This window comes from Phymastichus coffea, unplaced genomic scaffold, assembly GCF_024137745.1.
Source record: "Phymastichus coffea isolate CEN01 unplaced genomic scaffold, Cenicafe_Pcof_1.1 PCOF00043, whole genome shotgun sequence".
NCBI classification, from domain to species: Eukaryota; Metazoa; Arthropoda; class Insecta; order Hymenoptera; family Eulophidae; genus Phymastichus; species Phymastichus coffea.
Window position 1 is genome coordinate 27,206 of NW_026706854.1, and position 16,971 is coordinate 44,176.

The 16,971-nt window shown below is 53.2% G+C and overlaps 1 protein-coding gene across 1 annotated transcript in view; it reads left to right on the plus strand.

Moving 5' to 3' along the window:
- Window positions 1-16,971, plus strand: part of LOC131664253 (E3 ubiquitin-protein ligase Rnf220-like) — a 36,584-nt gene that overhangs the window by 18,876 nt on the left and 737 nt on the right. Inside the window, exons 2-4 of the mRNA XM_058935205.1 lie at window positions 15,349-15,614; window positions 15,833-16,114; window positions 16,231-16,629. Coding sequence (XP_058791188.1) covers window positions 15,349-15,614; window positions 15,833-16,114; window positions 16,231-16,629 — 947 coding nt within the window. The remainder of the gene's footprint in view (window positions 1-15,348; window positions 15,615-15,832; window positions 16,115-16,230; window positions 16,630-16,971) is intronic.

The following is a 16,971-nucleotide window of genomic DNA, read 5'->3' on the forward strand; positions in this document are numbered from 1 at the left end:
GTTGGGCTTTCGTCGATCGCCAGTGTGCTGAGCCTCCCGCCTGCGGGCCATGTGCGCGCGTGGGCTTATAACAGACAGTCGAGGCAGATAAAAAAAAAAAGAAAGAAGCGCACCGAGTGAAAAATGTACTTCTAATCTCGGTGTGATTCACCGAGAGGCAACTGGGCAAAGCGACCGGGCCAATCCATATTTTCAATCTGCTACGACATAAACCACAAAGGGCTTGTCCTTTTTTTCTTTTTTTTTTAAAGGCGTATACACTGTGGGCGCCTCCCGCGGTCACAGGAGCAGAACCCTTCGCGTTAAATATCCGGTTATTTATTTTAAAAAGTTTCGGTGCGATTGTCGGGCGCGCGGTTGTCTTTGTAGCTCTCGCACAACAACGGGGAAAAAATGCGAAGAAGGGGGCTTCGCTCGCGCTTGAATTTATCGAGTTTTCTGCATTATATCCTTGCGATGTTTTTCTTTGGCCGTTTCAAAGTCAAAGCTTCCGGCAGTACTGCACTGAACGTCTCCATCGGCGGTTTCTTTGTCCCGCGAGTGAGTTGGAGAAGGGCCCCACTTTTCATTGGCGTATTGACATGTAACTGTCGACTCTTGTTCTTTGGCCGACAGAGAGAGAGAGAGAGAGAGAGGGAGAGAAGACCGGTTGCCGAGAGGAGAGCAAATGAAATCGACTCGGATCGCAATTGCTTGCGCGCAATCGATCGCCGCTGAGTGAGTCGACGGCAAAAAAAGGTGTCCAAGCGAGCAGCGGCCAACTCGAGCAGCGCGCAGTTTTTGCGGCCAGCCAGCCGTTCTCCTCTTTATGTCCTCTGCTTCTACTTGCATCGCATGATACTTTTAAAACATGTCACATTCTTCCTCTACTCTAATTCTTAAGCTTTTTGCCCCTCCGCCGCGGCCTCCGTGAGTAAGTTATACTTCAAATAAAACTATATACTCCCCGTGGCTTCTCTCTCTCTCTCTCGACAAAAAAATCTGGGCACATGCACGCTTCGATTATTATTATCATCGAGGAGAATCTAAGGTGCTCTCATCCAGCGCAGAGCGCGCGCGCGCGCAAAAGATCAGCCGTCAGTTGATCAATGGCGCTTCCGCGCATGTATCCGCGGGAATAACGAAAGTTCTAAATCAAAGTTGCCTGCGAGAGGTGTTTAGGCGATAATCAAAGGGAAAAGAAAAACGAAAAAAAGAATCCGGCTTTCACCTTTTACGAGAGACAGACGGACGAGAAAGCAATAAGGACATTTGGTTGTACGTTGCATAGTTGGAGGATAGCCGTACGTATACGTTCTCATCGTGTCTTCCCTTTTTTTCTCTGGATTCTTCATCTCCGCTCGTTCGTGTAGTAAGGCCTCTCGGCTTCTTCAGCCAGTATATCAACAATGATAGTTATACACGTACGTTATAATCGTAAATTAGTCGCCGCGCGCGGCCAACATAATATATTCGCGAGAGGGCCTCTCTCTCTCCCTCCCTCTCTCGCGTATCTGTTTTATGCTGTTATTATATATGACAGCGGCAGTCATACCTGCCCGCCTCCGCTTCTTCATCCTTCCACCGATATCCCTGCTTTCTTATTAAGCCCAGCGAGCAGAAAACAACAACGGAGGCGAGATATCTTAATGTCTTATTAACCTACGACCAATGAAAGCTTCATCGGGAAACGAGCGGGCCGAACGACAGTATCGTACAATATTATTATTTCGGCTGATACATGGAGAAAAAGCAAAGACGTGTGTGCGCGCGTTGCACGGCCAATTTATCAGCTCGGTCAATTTGAATATTCGCCTCGTAAAGCTGGAAAGGAATAAGTAACGCGCCGCGAGAAAGTTTCCCGCGGCGATATATTTTGCACGAAAAGAGCGAGGAGGCTATATCCTCGACGGTGGCGACTGATTAACGCTCCGCTGCTCCTTGAGAAAAGAAAGATGAAGAAAAAAGGAGAAAAAAAATTCGCGCGCCTATAAATTGATCAGTCGCGCGAGCGCTCGCACTGTCACGTAAAGCAAAAGAACAAGCTCGTGTCGCGTGTTATTGGCGTTAAATCGAGGAGAGAGAGAGAGAGAGAGAGAGAGAGAGGAGAATGCTCGATATCGCAACGAACGCGCCAGGCGGAAAGCAGCAATAGAATCGCAGGGAGGCAGGGAGCGCTCGTTATGCGATCTTCTTCACGAGGTGTGAGAAACTCGAGAGCTTTGCGCACTTTCGCGCGACGCGCTCGCGCCTCTTATGACGATGATATTTCTGTATTAACGTCCGAAACCGCGAGAGGGAACTTGGCGCGCGCAAGGCTGCCGCTTTAAATCTGCTTTTACACGTTGCCACCGCTGATTGCCGGTGATTTAGTTGGAGACTACCTCGTTGGCGCGGCTGATCGAGAGTACTCCAGCGTGCCTATCGCTAACAAAGCGATCGCGACGATTCGAGTCCCTCGGCGCGGCGTTCTTCATTCAAGCCCGATGATCGCCCTCGCGAAGATACAAATTGGCGGTGGCGATAATAAACAAGAGCGGCGCTGACGCGCTTGGAAGTCCTTAAAGCGCAGTTTGTCGGTTTTTTTTGTTTGTGTTTCTTTGCCGGCGGCAAAACCAAATCCAATTTTCACCGCGTGCGCGCGCGTGCGCACACGTACGCGCGACCGGGTCGCGCTGGCAAGAAGCGAGACGCGTCGTACGCAGCGCGACTTTGTAATACGCGTGGGTAGAAAAACCGAACGGGGCGCGCGACATTCCTTGCCCCCGGACAAATGACTCTCCGGCGGCGAATTATTAATTGTCCCACGGGCCTTTCTCGGCGAGCCGATGCGATTCGCGCATCGGCGCCGAACGTCCTCAGCGCCGCGGTTTTTGCGGCGAACGTCTCCGCGCGCGAGGCGCGCCAGCCGCACACACGCGCCGCGCTCGGCCCAGCGTCAGCGGCAAATGAGGATATTACGCGAGAGCGAAGCGCGCAGCCTCGGCGGCACGGGAACTCGCGGATAATTGAATTTAGCATTCGTTTTGCGGCTGGGAGCGAGTATCCACCGGCTAACGAACTCTCGAGCTCGTCGGCCAGAACTGTTTGCCCTCCCCCCTCCTCTCCTCTTGCCTCATTCAAATACATGTATGATATATACTTTATGCGCAAGCGTGAAAACGTTGCCTTGGGAGGTCTTTGATAGCCGAATAGTTCGCAAACGATCGCGCGCCGCGCTGCGTTTTATCGAAAATCGCGAGCGGCAGCGGCGGCTGCGGCAAACCGGTATTATACAGTCGCGGACATACTTACACGCGAAACTCGCAGTGCGGCGATTGAATTTCTCTCGCGGAGAGGAGCGAGTGGCGCGCGCGGCGTTTAGACGCGCGAGAGAGCGATCGCGCGCTTCACGGTTAAAGCCTCGGAACAAGTTCTACAAATTATACAATTTAGCGAACGAGGACGGGGGTCGCGGGCATAAAAAGACCGGCACTCGCTGGGACGCAACAACGACGCCGATAACAAGTAGGCAGAGCGGCTCTCGGCGGGGAAGCCGCAAGCGCGTAACAACGCTAGTTATACGCGAATTTGGCGCTGGCGCAGCGGCAGCAGTGTCTGCCCATCTCGCGATGCGGCGGTAGCAGCAGCAGCAGCACCACCACCACCACCACCACCAGCAGCCGGTCGCTAATCGCTCGCGGCCTAAAGTTCGATTATCCGGGATAATTAATGAAATTCGCACGGGTGATCGGGTGCGCGCGCTGCCGGCTCCCATCAGCTGTCGATGCCGCGCTGAAATTCGCAAACGCGGCGCGCGGCAAAATAGCTGCTCTCGCTGGCGCCGGCGACCCTCCGCCGAGCGGGAAATTGCCTGGAGATTAAGAGACAGTGGCTCGGCTCGGCTGCTACTGGCTGGCTCCTTTGATACTAGCTTTTTAATAAGCGGCAATTAGTCGTGCCTCGACTCGTCGACGAGCAGCCTCGTAAAGACGATGAAATATCAGGCATCTTGACACCGCCGCGCGCTCTCTACCTATGGCTCTCTGAAAAGGAGGCCCAGGCTCGGCACATTATCGTCCTCCTTTCCAACGGTTTTTCGGCCCTCTTACGGCTTTCCTTTATCATTTTATTATCGCCAACGTTTATATGTGTATACGTTTCGCAAACAGCTTCCTTCTCTCTCTCTCTCTCTCTCTCTCTCTCTCTCTCTCTCTCTCTCTCTCTCTCTCTCTCTCTCTCTCTCTTCACCGGCTTCTTGTAAATTGTATTAAAATGGGCGTCTTTTACGAGCGTGTCAAACTACCTATATACTTTTCGGCCGTTGCACTTCCCCTTGACACTCGCGTGTCATGCATGACGCCGTCGACGAGACGATATTGAATCCCGATTTTATGATCTGCCCCCCCCCCTCTCTCTGGCGTCCTTTCAAGCTCGAACAGGCGCGCGTGTAAACTTTTATTCGCGCGCGCAAGTGAGGGAGTCAAGTGGATGGGAAAATATTTGACGCGCCGAGACGCGAGCGCGCGTGTAAAAAGCGAGAAAGGACAGCGAGGAGCGCGCCACTGGCGGGGATATCGTTCGGCGTCTCGCGCGGATATGCCTCGCGCCGCGTAAAATTTAATTAGATCGCTCGGAATGCGAGCTTAGAGCCGCGTCAATTGCTGAAACTGGTTCTTGCGCGCGCCGCGGCGATCGCGTCCGCGGCCGTTCGGTTTTCGGAGGAATGAATGATCGCGCGCCGGGGGCTCCTAATCGGGCTCGCTATCAAACAATTAGCCGCGGCGCAAAGTTTCTCCGCGCGCCCTCGCAGTCGTCAAAAGGAGCGACGGCGGCGGGGGTCGCCTTTCAGAGATAAGAAGAAGAAGGGACACAGGATCCGCGCCGAGGAGCAATATCTCTCTCTCTCTCTCTCCTCCTTTATTACTATTATCCGCGCAGCCCTTTCGCCGGCTCGCGGCCATTTATCCGGAGGACTTTGTTTAACACTGCTGCTTGGCTTTTAATTATTCATTCGCGCACCGGAGAGGCTGGGGAAAGGTGAAAGCGCGGCGCGTACTTCGCGAATTCTCGTTCCGTGGATCGCTTCCATTTTTCGTTTTTTTCTTTTACGGCTCGTACTCGTTTACGAGCGCGTAAGCCGATCGTTTATCTCGCACGCCTTGGAAATCGACTTTCATCGGCCGCTGCACTCTTGAGCGCGAGGCGATAAGTAAAGACTTACATCGGAGAAATTTGAGGTGTAGTTCGCAGCGAGGCGAAGCAAGAAACGAGCGCGAATCGCGGTGCGTTCGGCGAGCACGCGAGCAAATCGGCGCAATCAACAAATTTACACGCGCAGATGAATTCGCAATTGTTATTAAAGTCAAAACTAATAATGGCCAGATCGGATACCGCAGTATGAAATAACAATCGTTAATTAATGATTGACGCGAACAAACACAAAGCCCAGCGGTGTATATTCTTACAATGAGCAGAAGCGCATTGTGCGCGTGCGTTTGAGTATCCTATTTGCATAATTAAATCATTTTCAATGGGCGCAAGAACTGTTAGATCGTATTGCTGCGAAAGGGGAGGGGGGAAAAAACCGGCAAATCAACAGTTCAGTCGACAAATCGTCATATTATCTACGGACGCGGAAAGCGGTTTCGAATATCATCGGGATATATACACAAACGACGCGCGCACAGTGAAATAATCGCAAAACGCGGCGCGGCCGCCGCGCTACTACTGCTGTCGGTCAATCCGAATGTGATTAGCGGCAGTAAACGCGCTTTCTCTCCCTCTCGCGCGCGCGCACAAAACGGACTCGCCGTATACGACGCATATAGCATTTCGTTTGACAGGCAGGTGCGTTCTTCTGAAAACCGGAAGCCTTTTTAGACGACCCTACTCTCTCTCTCTCTCTCTCTCTCTCTCTTTCTCGCTCGTTCTCGCTCCTCAATGGACCGACAAATTTGACACTGCGACTTTTGACTGTATAATCCTACACTGAAAAAGCCCAAAGTCAGTCCTTCAATGGGCACGACACCCTAATGCGCTTTTTCCTGCCAGCGTATACAGAGCGTCGACAGACGTTAATCATCCGTCGAGAGACTTACCTTTAACACACATTATACGACAAATTTCTCGTGCATTTTTCTGGCTCGCTTGATTAATCGCTGCTCCCCTTTCTCTTATGCTTTTTTTTCACTTATTTTTTGGAACTTTACAACGTCATCGCTCGATATTAAACGACTAACACGCCGCTATGTGATTTATTTATCTAGCTGGAAAATTAATTTTAGATCTTTGTCCAGCTTCACGCTTGATTTCACGAAAAGGCGAATAGCAACGCGTATAATACGATATTCAGCGATTTGTTTGAATATTCACCGCGTATGTAATGAAATATTTGTCGAAAGCCGTACGACGTCGATCATTAAACATTTCGACGAAGCCTCGCAGTAGCTCTAATTTTTCATCCGGTATTGCATCGTGGACGCGCGTTGTTCCCCGTGCAGCGTGGATTCCATCCAAGCCAATTGCCGTCTTCGATTACTAAACGGGGCGAGCGGCAACAAATCCGGCAAGAGTGAGGACGTCCAGGATCGCGCGCGCCTGCATGCATAATCGGCGCGCGGGGCAAGCCGGCAGTCCATATTTCACACGCAAGGCGCATAGCGGTACAGCCAAACAAAGATGATACTCGCTCACGGTCCGACGGAGAGAGAGATCCGTAGCATTCTAGCAGTCGAGTGTGAATATCATTGTGCATGAGCGCGCGCGCATAAATAAGATCCGTTAATAACGATCCGATAAACTTGACGGACGTTTCGGCAAAAGCGCTCGCTGGCGCGCGTCAATTAGGGCCGTGAAGAAAAAGAGAGAGAGAGAGAGAGAGAGAGGGCAGCTGTGTACACGTTAGCAGCTAAAAGGGGCCCGACGTTGACATCTGTATTAGCCCGATTAGCCACACGTACGTGTATGCGTGCATATGAGGGGATGCGCGAATACGAGGCGGTGAGTTTTGGCTCAACGGGCGAAAAGTATCCTTGTTCTGTGACTTTTTCTCTCTCTCTCTAGTTTTTTGTTTTCATCTGCCCGCGCGCACTCCCTGTGTATTATCGGCGCGCGGCCAATTCTCGCGGGCGATTTTCGTACTTGATTGATGACGGCTTTTCAGCGGCATGCGCGAACGCCACTCGATGATGCTTTCTGGCCGTCGCGACGAGTCGCTATGTCGTACGTAATGAATGCCTTTTGAACGATCGACAAACTGGAAAAAATACGTACAACCGCGCGGCTACTCGCGGACTTGGATTATTCGCCGTTGCGTGTCGACGATTCGATTGCCGTGCGCTGCTCGGGAATCGGATTTGTTCGTGCCCGATATTACGACACAAAGAGAAAACCTGTCGGTATATCGCTCGCTCGAGCGACTCGCGCGATGTGACTTCTCGACTTTTAGGGGGATGATGATTCAGGCTTAAAGCTAAGGGTGTGCGCGCGAGAGAGACTACTGTGTACACAGGGTATTTGGTGTGTCCCCTCTCTCTCTCTCTCGCCGTCTGACTGCGTGTCGTCGAGTTTCGGGGGTTCAGGCGAGTTGGACGCTCGGCAGACAAGTCAGTCGCGTCGGACGGCGCGGTGGCGTGGAGTGCGAGAGCTCGGCATGACCATGTATCATCCGGCGCTGTTCTGGGGCCTCGCTGCCTTCGGCAAATTCAACGTCGCCGAGGGTGCGTTGCACGAAGGTGAGTTCCGCGGGTGTGTTCGTCGGTCGAGGTCGAGAAGTGGTGCGCCGCGAGTATGCAGAGTGGCACGCAGTGTCGGGCTCGGCGACGACGGCGACGGTGTACGCAACGCGCGCGACCTTCCCCCGCGGCAATTAAGAAGCGACGCCGGCAACAGCAGCAGCAGCAGCAGCAGCTAATTCCCATCCGAAAGGACGGAGCAGGAGCAAAGAAAAGAGCGCTTTTTGGTATTTACGAGGGATGGGAGCATAGCCGTGCGGTATCAAAGAGCCGCCGAACGCGAGCGAGCGAGCAATATACGCGTTTACAGCTTCGACTCTACGGTTTATAACGTCTTGGAAATCTGACATCTATATAAGAGGAGAGAGAGAGAGAGAGAGAGAGAGAGAGGAGAGAGAGAGAGAGAGAGAGAGAGAGAGAGAGAGAGAGAGTGCCCCCGCGGTGCGACAGCGTCTCTCACCGCTGGACTCCTTCCTCCGGCGAGCGCTAACATTCCGATTGTTATTTAGCCAATATCTGCCGGCTGCTCCCGATAAGCGATCGCGCGCCTGGCTTCGCGCTCGCGCCTCGCCGCGTTTAATTAATACCCCAAGCACACACAGACAGACAGAGAGAGAGAGAGAGAGAGAGAGCGAGAGAGAGCCAAACGTTTAATTAGCGCCAGGCATTCGACGCGCGCCTGTAATATCACAATCATAACCGTGCTCACGCTCCAGCGGTATCAAAGAACTGACCTGCGTGCGTGTGCGCGCGACTCGCTCTCTCGGCCCTCCGCACGGATCGCGCGGACTCCGCCGCCGACTAATTGCACGCGCGCCCTGCGTGGCCGCCGTGTTCTCTGTTCCGTACGCGCGACAGTCGTTTCGCGAGTTGTCGGGAAAGGCAACGACTCGGCGACGGCTGCGCCTATCGCGATGCTCGTCGCGCGCCGGCGAGCGCGACATTCCGCTCGCGGCGGCGAGAAAACGAGTATCTGCCCGTGCGTGGCAGCCTCGGCGGACCGGGCCAATATCGCCGCTATTAATCGTCCCGGCTGCGTCTGTCGGCGCGCGCGCTCCGGCAATCGGTTGTTTCGGCGGTATTTATACGGCTACCGCGCGCGCATCCTTATTCCCGCAATTACGGCCGAGACGAAGGAGCAACGGCGGGGCGAGAGCCGGCGTTTGCCTGGGTCCGCTCGCGCTCGGTCCAGTTCATAAAGCTCGCTCGCGCGTCGCTTATTTATCTTTCTTATCCGGGCTATTTATTCGCGTGCAGGTGAGCCGAGCTTGTACCCGCGGGCCCCCGCGCGGGCAGCTCCCCGGCCGCGAGTGTTTATGCGCGGCCCTATCGATTCCTCGAGGCCGAGGCAGATTCCGCCGCGCTTTATTTTTTTCGCCGCGCGCATCGACATGCCAGCCAAAGGGAGAGCAAGGAGGCGTCGGAGGCAAGTTAAGATATTGCCGGCAGCGCGGCTCGACGTGTTTATGAATATTGGCACGGGAGAGCTCCTGCAACGAAGCCAGTCGCGGCTCTCTCTCTCTCTCTCTCTCTTTTCTCGCTCTCTCGCTCTCTCTCTCTCTCTCTCTCTCTCTGCTCATCAGGCAAAGCCCTCGATGATATATAAGGGATTTGTCGTGCGCGTCATGCGTCACACCGCAGATATTAAGCCCCTAGCCGCGATACAGCCCATTCATTACCACTTAATTACGAGCGGCCCGTGATTTAAGGGCTGACCTAGGCCCCGCCGAGGATTTTCCAGCGGGAAAGTTTCGCCGGCGACCGGCCTATGTCTGCGCGCCGGCAATCGGAATGTCTATATGCGAGTCGACAACGGGCCGCTGCACATCGGCCAAAGCGGGGGAAAAAAAAGGGATCACGCGCCAGTCGACTTTTTCGCCCAAGAATCCCCGACCGATCAAAGGCCCTGGCGCTCCTTGTTTCCCCGCGCGGCCGCGCCCCGTTTATTAGTCGACGCCGCCGCCGCCGCGCGATGTGTGTATAAATTTCGCTCTCGAAAGTACGCCGCGAGAGCTCTCGTCGTTGCGCGCCAGCCGCGGCGCCGACGTTTCGACTTGCGCGCACGCCCCGCCAATTTTATTCGACGATGCGCGCTTATTAAAAGCGGGGGGCCGGCGCGCGCGCTCTTTCGCATTATTAAATGCAGTGCGATGAAAATTCATCCGCGCCCCGGGTGCCGCTTCGGACCATCGTATTCGCGCGATGGGGACGAGTGCGTCGGGCGACCTTTGAATTTTGCGCGTTGACGTCTTGCGCGGTGTGCTCGAAGGCCAATTGGGGGGGGGGGGCTCGACCGCGCGGCATCTTCGGCGACCTTTCGCGGAGTAGGAAGCCACCTCCATTTTCGCTCGCTGCTTTCATCTCCGATTTCTCCTCAGCGATTTGCTACGAACTTCTTGCAATCACGATGATTCGAATTCGTTCGGACAAAACAGTTTTAGAACATCTACTTTTTTTATATCTAAACTGTGCTTCTCGCGAGTCTAATGGTCACTGATGCTCTGAACGAGGGATCGTTGTAGGCTTGTGTTTCGCAGTAACGAACGACGTCTTGATCTCGCTATTCGGATAGGCGAAATGTCAATAGACTACTAAACGTAGCCTGATTAGTAGGAACGCTGCGAGACGCGCTTCTCTCGTTGCAGGCCAAACCGGCCGTTTCCCAGTCAGCGCGAGAGAAAAGAAAAAAAACAAATTTTCGTTCTCGCTTCGACGCCTCTGCCGTCGTCTTTTTTCTTCCCTCGCGCAGCTCATCTCGGCAATGAGGTGCCTCAGGTGAGAAACGCGCGACTTTTATACTCGGTCTTCCTTAGCTCCGCGCGACGCTCGCGAAACGAGAATCCGGCAGCAGAGCTGGCTGTAAAAGCGAATTAGGTATATGGCGGCGCGCCACGGAAAAAGGAGGCACGCGCTGGCGCACGTATGCCCGTAAATCGCGAGGTATAGCTATCGGAGCCGCTCGCTCGCTCGCTCTCTCTCTCTCTCTCTCTCTTTGCGCTGACGAGATGGGAAATTAAATAGAGAAATAGATCCCCCTTATCTGCTCGGGTATGCATGAGAGCAGCTCCTCTTCCTTTACTTAGCCGGGAGAGTGTGCAGCCTTAACTGCCGAAACTTAGACGACGACGACGACGACGAGCATCTTGTTTTCATGGCTCTTGCTCGCTCCCTTCCGTCTTCGTCGTATATGGCGCGCCTAATTTTCCGAATTATTATGTTGTTCTGCGGTGAGCGCGGGGGGTCGGAGCGCCAGGCCGATTAATATCGGCAATTGCGCGCCGATAAATTTTTCGTTAATCGCCCGCCCCCCCTCCCCCCTCCCCCCATCCCGAGATACGTCCCCGGGCTTTATTGTTTTTGCGGCTCAAGTTATTAATAAAGCCAATCTGCGACTGCCCTTCGCGCGCTTAATCCTCGAGGACGGTGCGCGCGTCGAGGGCCGAAAAACACATTTTCGCGAAATCTGCTTGCGGTGCGCGCGCGAGCGCTGGAAAATCCTTCGGGGCTTCGACTGGATTACGCGTCTCGGTGGCTTGGCGAAAGCCGCAAACTTGGCTGTCGAGCCGCCTTTTTAGCCTCGAGAGATCGCGCGCCTCGTCCTTTCGCCTCGCGCGACAGTCGGCCGCGGAACAGTCGAAATGATCGTCGAACGCGCATGATGAACCCGACTGTAGGATGCGAGCATGCGCAGGCGTCGCGATGCCCCCACCCCACGTCGTTTTTTCCGTGAGCTCGAATGAATTATTATTGAATGAATCACTCATCGGACGTTTTATCGCGACGTAAATCTAAGCGTAATTTATTTATCAAAAATCCATTTGGCGCAAGCGCGCAATTACTTTAACAATCAATAAATCAAGCGGCTCCCGAAAAAAAAGGAGAAGCAAAGAAAGGAGATCGCAGTTTAACGCAACACTAGAATGTCCCAAGATAAGCCCATAACAGGCCTTTTAAACTCTTATAATTACGTCGTTCCAGCGGCGCGGTGATTGCGCGAGTGGCCCTTAAAAAGTTAGCTTTATCACCTTTTGTGCCTTCCAGCAGCTCGCGGAGCCATCCGCTACACGCAGTAGCAGAACAAGAGAGAGAGAGAGAGAGTGCGGCGTGTCGAAATTCCGCTCTCCACCGAACGAGAGAGAGAGAGAGAGAGACACACGTTCGCAATCTACATGCGCGGGAGAGGTGGCCATAACTCAGGCAATCGGAAGACGACAGTTGTGGTTAAATGCCTGACGCTTAAATGCCCGACAGCCGGCGGCGCGTGCGCTGGCATTCCAAATCCGCAACTCTTTTACTCTCTCTCTCTCTCTCTCGGTCCGCAGCGGCGCAGTTCGCGTATACAAGTGAGAGGTGCCGCCGCCGCCGCCACCGCCGCTCTGGTTATTTAATTAAAACCGGATTACGCCAAAGTTCCGCAACCCCCCGCGCCCGCAAACGCTCACGGCAAGAGTGTGACCGTTTTTTTCCGCCTCGTTGGTTATTTCTGACGTTTCCCTCTCTCGCTTTCTCTCTCTCTCTCTCTCTCTCTCTCTCTCTCTCTCTCTCTCTCTCTCTCTCTCTCTCTCTCTCTCTCTCTCTCTCTCTTTATTTCGACGCACACGTTCCCGAAAAAAAAGCTGACGTTCATTCTATTCGCAAAAAGATACGCAGCTATACGTAGCTTTGCTCGAACTCCTCTTTTTTACTTGGCGGATTAGAGACGTAACGACGAACTGGTGTTTATTTAGTCGTCGACACTCGGCTCGAAACCTGTTTGCCATCTTTCCAAGAGTCGTGGATTTGTATACTCCAAGAAACGAGAACAATCTCCAATGAGTAGACTTGTGCGCTGCTTGATGCAAGAAAAAAGAAAGATCATTGCCCGAGGCTCTCATTGAGGGGCCAACCCCCCTTCGAAAACGCAATTATTGAGAAGGAAAAAATGACGAACAGTCGTAACTCGTTTGTATAATATTCGCGTGCGGTGGTGGCGGCAAACGGGGGGAGGGGGGGAGACAGCGCGTAAATGCGCGGACGCGTCGAGTGCAAAAGGAAAGCGGTGGCGAGGCTCGATCAGGCAGAACTGTGCATCGAAAAATTGGAAGCGAGCGCGGTCTTCGGTTGTCTGCCAGTCGTAAACAAGCGAGCAAATTAGCGATAATATCAGGGGGGGGGGGGGGGGGGATCGGCCGGGGCATAAAGTACGCGTGTGGCCGCGGCACCGCCCTCGCGAAAGGTTCGGCCCATTGGTATCGCGCGAGCTAATTGCTCCATCGACGAATGCACGAGCAGCGTTTGATCGGTCAATTCGCGACGGACGGGCAGAGGCGCTGCAACGGAAGTCGCGCAGCGAAGAAATCGGCTGTTCGCCGAGCGAGATAACACCTCGTAAACATCGCCTTATTGTCGCATTTGCTTCGTATAGGCTTATCTTCGTCGCGCGCCGCGTGGGTGCAACCTCATTACGCGAGAATAAAGCACTGCGATATAGCCTCTCTCACGGTTTAATTAAAAGAAGAAGAGGAATGGAAAGAAAAAAAGGAGAGAGTCGTGCTCTCGCGAGAGAAAGTGTAAATGATAGGGCCGTTATGGTAGCAGAGATAAGGAGCTTTGGAAAGGCGATAAGGAGGTTTCTTTAATTGCGGATTTTTCTCCTTTTTTTTGTTCATATCCCTCCCCGAGCGCACTGCCGTGCGCGCTCGCTCTGCTTTACCATAAATTTGCGGGGGCCCACTTAATTGAAAGGGGAAAAAGAATAGGACAAAGAAAGAAGACGCGCGCGCGGATATGTTAAACGGCAGCCGGGAATGTGCGCCCGAGAGAGAAAGAGAGAGAGACTCAGTTCGACAAATAAACGAACGCGGACGGCGTTTTACGAGCAGCAGCAGCCTGCGGAGGATTGTTCGGAAGGTAGAGAGGTGCCTTTAATGGATTTCTCTCTCTCTCGCTTTTGTTCGGCAGGTCTCTCTCTCTCTCTCTCTCTCTCTTTCTCTCTCTAGCACGGTGAGAAATGTTTCACTCCCGACAACACAACCGAAGACCGTAACCAGTGAGTTTTTCTTTCTTTCCCCCATCTCCGCTTCTATTTGCCGATTGATTTAGTTGCTCCATTCGATATCCGCGAATTAGTTTCGTTTTGAGAATTACAAGCGGGGAGAATCCTTCTGTATACATATATAACTATATATACGAAGGACTGTGTGTATGCGTTGAATGGACATTTTTTCTTTTGGAATGCGTTTTCCAAATAAATAGAGGTAGTCTTTTCCCGAATAGTTTTTTTCTGTCGGGTAAAATATGCCGACGATTCGTTCTTTTTTTTATACGTACGGTAAAAATTTTTTTTCTAAAAAACATTTATATCTATGTGAAATGTTTAAATGTTACACATCGTCGCTAATTTATACGTATCCATCGACCAAAAAACACACACACACACATACTCGCGCAAATTCTATTTCCACATGGACATATTTTTTGTTGTTCCATGCGAACGAACTGGATAATGCTTGGCCGCGTATTTTCCACGTGCTTCGAATTTCAGCGCTAATCCGCGAGCGCAGAGGAAAAAAAAAAGCGGTAACGGCGAACGAAACAAAAAAGTTATAAAAATCGGAGGGGACCTTTAACAAAGTCGGGCGTAAAATTGATCCGGCCGCGCATGTATGAAGCTGCGGCGCAGTATAATGTTCCCTTAACAAGAAACGGTTCGGCCAACCAAAAAATATAAAAAAATACACTTGACACAAAGAACAGTGTCCACGGTTTCATATCATCGATTTCGCTGTGTTTCAAAACAAAATGTCGCCCGCTATATTTCCGTGGATGAGTAAAAACGAGCGACGATAACAATTTACTTAGGTGTCAAAACATGGACGAAAAAAGAAGAAGTATCATAGACAATTTTTTGGTCACAGGCGACGGGACAAGTATCACGTAGCGTTGAAAGGAAAAGAGGCTTGTAAAAATAGCGGGATTTCCGGTGTTTTGTACCGTAGCGCGATGCATCTCTCTCTCTCGCTCTCTTTCTCTCTCCGTGGCGGAAAACAAACGATCGGCAGTTATCGCTCGGGGGGCGCATGTGGATCTGTCAAAGAGGATTATGCGTAGCGGTTTTCTCTCCTCCTTTTTTCGGTTGTTTCTGTTTTCAAAATAAACCGTCGGCGACTGTAGACTAAAAAAAGGAAAAAAAAAAGACGTAACTCGTCGACCACAAATCACCGGGAGGACTCTCAATGCTCTCGTTTATGGATTTATCGCGCTGGGATGCTTGACGAGACACTCGCGCGCGCGTGCGTTTCAAGTGAGGATAATCTCATTATGTTGATATGACTGCTACGTCGCGTGATACCATAATTTGTCAGCGTGGCACTTTTATTTTTTTTCCTCTATGGGCTTTCATGTCTTGAGGGGAACGAATCTTGGCGCTGCGCAGATACGAGTTTGACGAGGGAGAGCAAATTGATACTTCGGTAACGATATCGTTTTCTTATTAAACGTGTGGAAGTCGTGATCAGGTCGTTTTTTACATTGGTTTCGCATGCCAGACGATGAATAAGAGAAAATTACCTCTGACTTGTTTGATCGGCCTTAACGAAGCCGCGAGCCGATAATCTTCCAGATACACGAGCATGAATCACCGACGAACATTATTCCTCGCCATTATGTGTCGCAGGGAAGAAAAAGTTCTCGGCAGATCCGCAATGCTGCCCGGTTTGCGGCGTGACAGTTCGGCCCCAAGAATTGGAGCAGCACTTCCTGCAAGAGCTCGATCGCCTGTACAAGTTGTCGTCGGTGTCGTCGAGGCCGAGGCCACGCTCGACTCTGCCACCCCAGGCGCCGGAACACCCGCACAACCAGCTGCTGCACACGCCGTCGGCGGCCGACGGCACGCCTATCGGCCGATGGGAGACGTACAAGCGCATCAAGGCCAACCGACAGGTAGGAGAGCGTTCGTTAAAATTCCGCAGCGCTGAGCGGCGCGGGGCGCCGGGACTCCGGAGATCGCACGAGCGGATAGCGCTCCGCACGCGGAAACGAGCGTGCTCGCGCAGCGCTAATGCGCGATATCGCGAGCTGCGCGCACTGCGTCATTAGCTCCGGTGCTTTCCCGAGAGGCGCGCGTGCGTGGCTAATTAACGGCCCGGTGTTTTCCAAAGGCACGCATACGCATGAAAAATCGCAAGAGGAAAGCCGACGAGCCGGCTTGCCCGGTGTGCAGCGAGCGGCTGTCCGGCACGCCCGAGGAGCTGAACCAGCACGTGGAGCGATGCCTCAACAAGCAGAATCCCGAGCATCGGCATCACGGCGACGACGAGGACGTCGACGTCGAGGGCGACGCCGAAGCCTTCGAGGAGTACGAGTGGGCTGGTCAGCGGAGGGTGAGGGCCAGCTCGATGTTACTTGGCGGATTTGCCGGTGAGTTGAGCCGCGGCTCCGCGGTCCCGGGCGCTGTCGCTGAACGCGAGGTGCAACCATTTCCACAGCGGCAGGACTGGCCACGTCGTCGAGTCGCAGCTCGGGGGCGAACGGCGCGCGCAACTCGGACACGACGCAGGACGACGAGGACGTGGACTTGGTGGTGGACGGCGACGAGAACGCGCAGTTCGGCCCGGCGCAGTATACCGAGGCGGACGTGGTGACGCCGCGGCACGAGGGCTCGGAGCGCGAGCAGAAGGAGCGAGAGGCGCTGAGGGAGGCCGTGATCTCGCCCAACGGGGCGCCGCAGCCCTCGCAGTCGTCCTCGTCGTCGGTCGAGGTCAAGAGCGAACCGGCCGCGAGCCCGAGCTCCACGTGCCAGACGCACGGCGACGAGGCGGCCGCGTCCTCGTCGACCAGCGACATCGCCAAGTCCGAAGACGCCGACGCTGCACCCGTTGTCGAGGCGCTTCGCGGCAGGATTCGCGAGCTCGAGGCCGAGATGCGCGGACAGGCATTCAAGTGTCTCATTTGCATGGTGAGTTATCCCGACCGAAGCAATTGCGCTTCCTGTATTTGCCAATTATGCCAAAGAGTTTGCGCGCAAAGCATGTTGCGATGGCGAACGAAAGCTTCTCGTTCGACGCTCATGTTTTGCGATCGTAGCTATCTCGCCGATTCTCTCTCTCTCCCTCTCTCTTGTGCTCACGCGCGGAAAAGCTTTTACCGGTACGTGCTTTTTCAGTGCAGTTTGAATGCAAAATTTATGACATCGACTGCAGAGAATACGCGCAGTTTTTATGTATGCCGACGAATGTCGAGTGGAATCTATAAATAACTATAGCTAATGAACTTCGTTAATTCAGCATAATGTACGCGC